The sequence below is a fragment of the Corythoichthys intestinalis genome, chromosome 13, assembly GCF_030265065.1.
Source record: "Corythoichthys intestinalis isolate RoL2023-P3 chromosome 13, ASM3026506v1, whole genome shotgun sequence".
Taxonomy (NCBI): domain Eukaryota; kingdom Metazoa; phylum Chordata; class Actinopteri; order Syngnathiformes; family Syngnathidae; genus Corythoichthys; species Corythoichthys intestinalis.
In genome coordinates this window covers 53556176-53563669 of record NC_080407.1, presented here as the reverse complement: position 1 = coordinate 53563669, position 7494 = coordinate 53556176, and the positions used below count along the sequence as shown (strand labels likewise).

The following is a 7494-nucleotide window of genomic DNA, read 5'->3' as shown; positions in this document are numbered from 1 at the left end:
AGAATATATTTTCTAAAAAAAAAAGAAAATGCATACTTTATTATAAATAAATAGGTTCTATATCCATAAATGTAAATAAAGCAACCAAATACCAAATTTGAAAACATTTTCATAATGATACAATGATTATATTAAAACAATAAATGGATCTTTAAACCAAAAAGGATTAAAAAATATATATATTTGTACTGCTTATAAGTTGTGTGAACATACATAACGTTTGGCATATTTTGGTAAAATTGTTTACCTATGTATAATTATTATTTTTTTTACTTTTTTTTTTAATCCAGTTTTTAATTTTTTATTTTATTTTATTAACGAGTGAACAGACGAAAGGTGATCAATCAACGATACATACCCAAAACGAAATAAATATATAAGGCAAAAACAAATATGCCAGTGGGTACAAATATTCAACACAACATTAAGGCCTACTCATGACTGTTCACAGGGAAACCGAGGAGTCCAATAAGATTGGACGTCTATCACCGTCAATGGCAGCCAATGAGTTAAAAGTGAATGTAAAGCTTTAAGAAAGTATACACATTTTTATATGAATTATACATGACAGAGGAGTTTTACAACGTGGTCACGACTATTTAAAGCATACATTGAGTGCAAATGAATTGGACGTCAATCGCTGTCAATGGCAGCCAATATGTTAATTTATGAAATACAAGCAGTAGGAAGGTTTTTCATGTGTTTTCCTGAGTTTCAGTGTTGTAAAATGCGTAAAAACGAGATTATTGTCTAAAACGAAGACAAAAGAGGCACGCTGCCCGTCCGTATAGTCTGCAGTGTGCATTTGTCGCCCTCTGCCGTATTAGAGATGCCATTGCAGCTGAACACGAGTCTAGAAAGAAGCTCCGTCCGTCGTTTTAGTGTAGTCCTTAAAATCAGTCTGGAGGCCGAGGACGGAGCAGACTTGTTTAAATTTGCTTCGGAGCTTCTCCATCCCCTCCTTCAGTTTTTCGGACTTGGGGTCCTCCAAGCTGGAATTTTGGATCAAACCCAAAAGACTTTCGACAACTTTAAGGCGTTTCTTTAGTTTGGGCTCCGTTCTGTGCTGAAGAAGACTTTTCCAGGTGATGGCAAATCCATAATAAAAGGAAATCTCGGTGGAAAGTTTGGCACCGTGAGAAGCTCCGTGTCTGCGGCCGGTCTGGAGACCTCGGGCTGTTCCTTTCTCAAAACCTTCTTGGTAGCCCTCTCCGTGGAAAGTTTGCTCCGCCATGACGATACAATCGAATATGTCGTTGCTGTTAGACTCCGAGGCCATCTTCACGTTGGTTAGGTTTCCGAAAATGAAGCTCGGATACAGGAAAGCGCGTCTGTGATGTCATCAAGAAGCGACTGTGTTGCTGCGTAAAGCGGAACGTGATTTTTAAAAACAAAATTATATTCATTTTATTTCAAAATTATTATTTAAATTTATTTAAAGCTACTTATAATTCTCTTTTAAGAATTCTGTCAAAGTTGAACACGGAACTGTAATGTTATTTATTTTTTTTGGACGGACTCTTTAAAGTGTAACACGTGACAACACCGCTCGAAAATGGCGGAAGAAGTCATCTTGGCGAAAGGTTCCTCTTTTATGGAGCCTTTTAAAGGCGCCTTGGTGACATATTTGATCCCGGAGTCGTGTTACGACGAGTTTTTCCTCAATTTCAATTTTCTAGACGGTGAGTGTGATTTAGTCTTTGAAATTTAGTCTTTCTTTCGTTTCTCCCGAAGGCACCTGGCAGTCAATGAGAATTGTGGGTAAAAGATGGCCCTGATCCGATCACGTGATAAATGAATCGGGTTTTAAAATGAATTATTTTTAACCTTAAAAAGTCTGAGCATTTTTTGTAAAATTAGGAATTGAATTTTCTCTATTTACAAACTGAAAAACAACAAAAACAACAAAAAAACCAGTTTAAACATGCTTTGTTATGCATCTTTTTATTCCTAAATCAAAGGATTATGTCGTGAACTTTTTTCCATTTGTTTCAACATTTTTGAAAATGTCACAACCAGTTAAAGAATTTTAAATGCCATATATGGAAAATCACACACATTGCTTGATTACTGATAAACTTATAAATCTCAGTTAGGCATTGACAACTGATAAGTAGTTGATAAGAGGTTGAAGAGCATGGAGTAATTTACATTTACATTCCAAAAATAGCACTTTTTATGGAATCACGGGAGTGGCAAAATAAAAAAATAATAAGAGCATATTTTGGCATTGACTTTTACTTTTTTTGCATTAAAAAAACCATAGCAATGTTTTTTTCTTTGCCATTTCTATTTCCCTTGTCAATGTCTTTGCCTTTGCGTATGCTTTTTCCCTTTGATTTTACCAAAAGGAATGGTCTGTCATAGGCATGTGCCGTTACGTGATTCTGACGGTAAGATAACCTTACGCAAAAGTATCATGGTGTTGCAAATACAGCTCTAAAATGTGTTATTTTGAGATTGGGTTTATTTCTTTATTTCTTTTAAATGTTAGCAACATGTTAGCAAATTGAGAGAATATAAAACTTCACGGTAGGAAGATGGCGGCCACTGATTTGAACTTTGATGGGATTTTTTCAGTCGCCTCAGAGAAATCATTTGTCGTAATTGTCGCACTACAATCTGCTACTTTTTTCCCCACGTTTTGAATCCTGTGGCTTATAGTCCAGTGCATCTTATTTGTTGATTTATTTGGGTTAATAGATAACATTTTGACAGTGGTAAAAATGCCGTATGACTAGGGGTGTAACGGCAGACAAAATCTCGGTTTGGTAGGTACCTCGGTTTTGAGGTCACGGTTTGGTTCATTTTCGGTACAGTAAAAAAGCAATGCAAAATATAAATGTGCTAGTTGTTTATTACACACTTTTGTGCTTTCAACAATAGGAACGTTAGCCGATACAAAGCTAGAATTATGCTCAAAAAGTAGCGGCAAATTATGTCACTAACTCCGTTTATCTCCAGGTTGGATCTTCAACATCCATTCAAAAGTGAGATAATTTGCCGGATGGCACAAAACGACATCTGTCATAAGCATCCATGAATGCTTATGGCAGTGTCATATCATAAGTATGATGGTATTATGACAGTCTTAAGGTAACACAAAGTGTTACCAAATACAATAATTAGCAATTAATGAAACAAATGGAACAGTAACTGAAGAAATAATTAGCACAGAACATGAATTTTAATGAAATTTTTTGGTTGATGGTCTGCCCTAAGGGAGCAGTGATGGCCAAATTAAGCTTCTTGAAGCAATGAAGCTTTGCAGCTAATTAGTTCAAAGCTTCATGGTGGTTCATTTGGTGTAATTACAGTCTTATGATGCCGCTGTCAAATAAAATGTTCATGGTTAATATCTTTTGTTGTAAATATCCCATAATACAGTGAGGAAATCTGCGGCTTATAGTCCGGTGCGGCTTATCTTTGAACAAATGCAGTTTTTGTGTCAAATTTGGTGCTTGGCAGCTTATAGTCAGGTGCGCCTTGTCTATTTACTGGCCAAAAAGTATGACTTTATGTCGTAGAAGACTTTCTGGTTTCACTTTGTTCCTATTTTTGTCTTGCAGTACCATGTTTAAAGATTTTGCTGAGCAAAGGCCTGGGGATCGGCATCATCCTGGGATCAGTCATGGGTAAAGCGCCATCGAAAACAACACGTGATCATCATTTATCCGATGACAACTTATCCGATGTGTCTCTAGTGAAGTTGCCTCAGATCCTGAAGATGATGAATGCAAAGAGCGGCGAAGGCTTGAGCTTCCAATCGGTGCTCCTGGAGCTGCTGGCCATCACCGGAACCATGGCGTACAGTATTACCAATAAGTTCCCCTTCAGGTGAGACCCGATTCAAGCCGCGTGTTGATGTGTACCGCCACTATACGAAGGTTGTTTGTCGCGACAGCTCTTGGGGCGAGGCGCTCTTCCTCATGCTGCAGACGGTCACCATCGGCTTCCTCATTCAGCACTATGCAGGGAGAAGCGGCAGAGGTGAGACTTGAATGGGACTTGATTAATTCTTTTGATGTTTATGTCAAAAACTGTGTCCCAAAAAAAGGCCACATGGCAAAATCGATTTTGGGCTACGAACATCCAAATTTTCTATTCATATTAAATTGCAGAAAAAAATAGGTGGCTGTGATTTTTGACCATACACCACTTAATATGAATGGAAAATTTGGACGTGCATAGCCCGCAATGGCATGGCCTGACTTGGGTGGTAGTGGAATGTCAATGCGCTGTAATGGTAACTGTATGGTCAAAAGTCACATCCACACGTTTTTGTGCCATTTAAAATGAATGGAAAATTTGGATGTACATAGCCGGCAATGGCAAGGACGTTCATAGCCTGCAACATGCCATATACCCCCCAAAAAAAATGCTACATACCAAAAAAAAAAAAGTTGTCTACCAAAATTCATTTTGCCACATACCAAAAAAAAGTCACATTGCAAAAAAAAAATGCCACAGGGCAAAATCCATTTTGCCACATGGCAAAAAAATGCCGCAGGGCAAAATGCCAAAATCCATTTTGCCACATACCAAAAAAATGCCAAATGACAGTATCCATTTTACCACATACCAACAATAAAATGTCACATGCCAAAAAAATGCCACGTGCCAAAATTCATTTTGCCACATGGAAAAAAGGCTCCATGGCAAAAAAATGCCACATAGCAAAATACATTTTGCCACATGACCAAAAAATGCCACATGACAAAATACATTATGCCACATGACAAAATCAGTTTTGCCACATGGCAAAAAAAAATTGCAACATGCCAAAATCTATTTTGGCACATACCAAAAAAAATGCCACATGGCAAAATACATTTTCCCACATACCAAAAAAATGCCACATGGCAAAATACATTTTGCCACATGGCAAAAAAGACCCCATCCCAAAATCCATTTTGCTACATACCCCCAAAAATGCTAAATGGCAAAATCATTTTTGCCACATGGCAAAAAAATGCCACATGCCAAAATTCATTTTGCCACATGACCAAAAAATGCCTCATGACAAAATACATTATGCCACATGACAAAATCAGTTTTGCCACATGGCAAAAAAAAATGCAACATGCCAAAATCTATTTTGGCACATACCAAAAAAAAATGCCACATGGCAAAATACATTTTCCCACATACCAAAAGAATGCCACATGGCAAAATACATTTTGCCACATGGCAAAAAAGACCCCATCCCAAAATCCATTTTGCTACATACCCCCAAAAAATGCTAAATGGCAAAATACATTTTTCCACATGGCAAAAAAAAAGCCACATAGCAAAAAAAATGCCACATGACAATACATTTTGACACATACCAACAAAAATGCCACATGGCAAAATCACTTTTGCCACATAGCAAAAAAAATGCAACATAGCAAAAAAAAAAAATGCCACATGGCAAAATATATTTTGCCACATGGCAAAAAAAATGCCGCATGCCAAAATACATTTTACCACATACCAAGAAAAAAATGCTGCATGGCAAAAAATACCGCATGCCAAAATACATTTGCCACATGACTAAAAAAAAAAGGCCACATGCAAAATCCATTTTGCCACATAGCAAAAAAAAAAAAATGCCACATGGCAAAATCAATTTTGCCACATACCAAATATCACCCTGCTTCAAAATCAACAGGAAGTCACCTGATATATCAACAAAAAGTTTTTTTCTTGAATGAAAAATATTCTTTTATGTCTAAACATCTCATGATCTATAAAAGTCCAACCTTACAAGAGTAACTTTTTAAAGAAATTTGAATATAAAAGCATGAATTTTGTTGTGGTATTTTCATTTTTTGAACATTTTTTCTTCAGGTTTCCTTTTCGTGATCCTATATTTTGCTCTGCTGGGTCTGGTGCTTTCTCCAATCACCCCCATGTCAGTGGTGACCACCTTGCAAGCCTCCAACATGCCCGCCATCATCGTGGGACGGGTATCATTTTTTGCTGCATATTTGATATAGCTCATTACCTCAAATGACTTGGCTAGACGTCAGATCCATTTGCATCCACTGCAAATGGATAGACATCTACTAGGGCTAAACTCCTCGGCGAAAGCCCGCATCTTCTTATCTTATTCACATAAATCCATATTAATTCCAATAATATTTGCACTGCAGCTATTCCAAGCTGCTACTAATTTCCGCAACGGACACACGGGCCAGTTGTCAGCCATTTCCGTCTTCCTGCTGTTCGCCGGATCCCTGGCGCGCATCTTTACTTCCCTTCAGGTAGTCGCCTTTTTTTTGTTTTTAAAACTCCAAATATAAAACAAAACACGTGCTCATCAGGAAACGGGCGACACGTTGATGGCCGCCACGTACGTCATCTCCTCGGCGTGCAACGGCATCGTCGCCCTGCAGGTGCTCTACTACTGGAACGCCTCGGCGGAGCGCAAGAAGAAGAAGAAGAGGAAGAAGAGAGAGTAGGAGAATGGCACTGGTGTACCGTTGAGAGTATTGACTAGTAAAAGAAGTGAACACATTCCTGATTTTCAAAATAAAGCGTCCAAAAGTTTGGCGTCTTCTTCCTTATTTGAGTCAGGAGGAATTTTGCACCCCGCTCACACGACGCCTTATCTTTAAAGTCCGCTTTCAAAAAGATTTTAAATGAATTCCATTTTATTTAACATTAAACTGATGGTTTCCATAATTTAAATGCGGAGTCTAATGTGATATAAATTCATTTTATAATAATTTAGTGTGAATGTCTGACAAAATGTAACTTTTTAAGAAATTTTTTACTCGTTTAAATATAAAACATTTTAGTCATGTTTAATATTTTTTTACTCATTTTCAGTCATTGCTAATCTTAGAAATGTATTAATATTTTTTACTCACTTCAGTTGTAGTTGTAATTGTAATTTTTTTTTATTAGTAATTTTTAAAATATGTTTTTTTTATAGGTTGAATTTATTTTTTTGTGCTAATTTTAACAGCAGGGCTGAAAACAAAAAGTGGCAAAAAATTTGTGCCACATGGCAAAAAAAAAATGCCACATGGCAAAAATGTTTTACCACATGGCAACATTTTTTGCCACATGGCAAATCTTTTTTACCACATGGCAAAAAAAAAAAATGCCAATGGCAAAAAAATTTTGCCACATGACAAATACCAATCTGGTTCTCGCTGACTCTTAAAATCTTTGCCACATGGCAAATTTTTTTTTACCACATGGCAAAAAATTTGCCACATGGCAAAAAAAAATTTGCCACATGGCAAAAAAAAATTTGCCACATGGCAAAAGAATTTGCCACATGGCAAAAAAATGTTGCCACATGACAAAAAAATGCCACATGACAATTTTTTTTTACCACATGGCAAAAATAAATGCCACATGGCAAAAAATTTTGCCACATGGTAAAAAAAATCCCACGTGGCAAAAATATTTGCCACATGACAAAAAAATGCCACATGGCAACATTTTTTTTTTTTACCACATGGCAAAAATAAATGCCACATGGCAACATTTTTTTTA

The 7494-nt window shown here is 36.8% G+C and overlaps 2 protein-coding genes across 2 annotated transcripts; one reads left to right on the top strand and one right to left on the bottom strand.

Annotated features, from left to right (window-relative positions):
• Positions 1-278: 278 nt before the first annotated feature.
• Positions 279-1359, bottom strand: lto1 (LTO1 maturation factor of ABCE1). The gene has a single exon (XM_057855572.1). It carries the CDS (start codon positions 1277-1279, stop codon positions 854-856), a length of 426 nt encoding a protein of 141 aa, XP_057711555.1. The 5' UTR covers positions 1280-1359; the 3' UTR covers positions 279-853.
• A 151-nt stretch (positions 1360-1510) lies between these two features.
• Positions 1511-6682, top strand: mpdu1b (mannose-P-dolichol utilization defect 1b). Its single transcript, XM_057855569.1, has 7 exons — positions 1511-1682; positions 3570-3635; positions 3705-3837; positions 3905-3990; positions 5833-5951; positions 6138-6248; positions 6309-6682. The coding sequence occupies exons 1-7, from the start codon at positions 1556-1558 to the stop codon at positions 6444-6446; spliced, it is 780 nt and encodes a 259-aa protein (XP_057711552.1). The 5' UTR covers positions 1511-1555; the 3' UTR covers positions 6447-6682.
• The last annotated feature ends 812 nt before the right edge of the window (positions 6683-7494 follow it).

Coding starts and splice junctions, on each gene's coding strand:
- lto1 (XM_057855572.1), bottom strand. CDS start 1,279: ATGGCCTCGGAGTCTAACAGCAACGACATATTCGATTGTATCGTCATG.
- mpdu1b (XM_057855569.1), top strand. CDS start 1,556: ATGGCGGAAGAAGTCATCTTGGCGAAAGGTTCCTCTTTTATGGAGCCT. Junction 1,683..3,569: donor CAATTTCAATTTTCTAGACG/GTGAGTGTGATT, acceptor TTTGTCTTGCAG/TACCATGTTTAAAGATTTTG. Junction 5,952..6,137: donor CCGCCATCATCGTGGGACGG/GTATCATTTTTT, acceptor TTTGCACTGCAG/CTATTCCAAGCTGCTACTAA.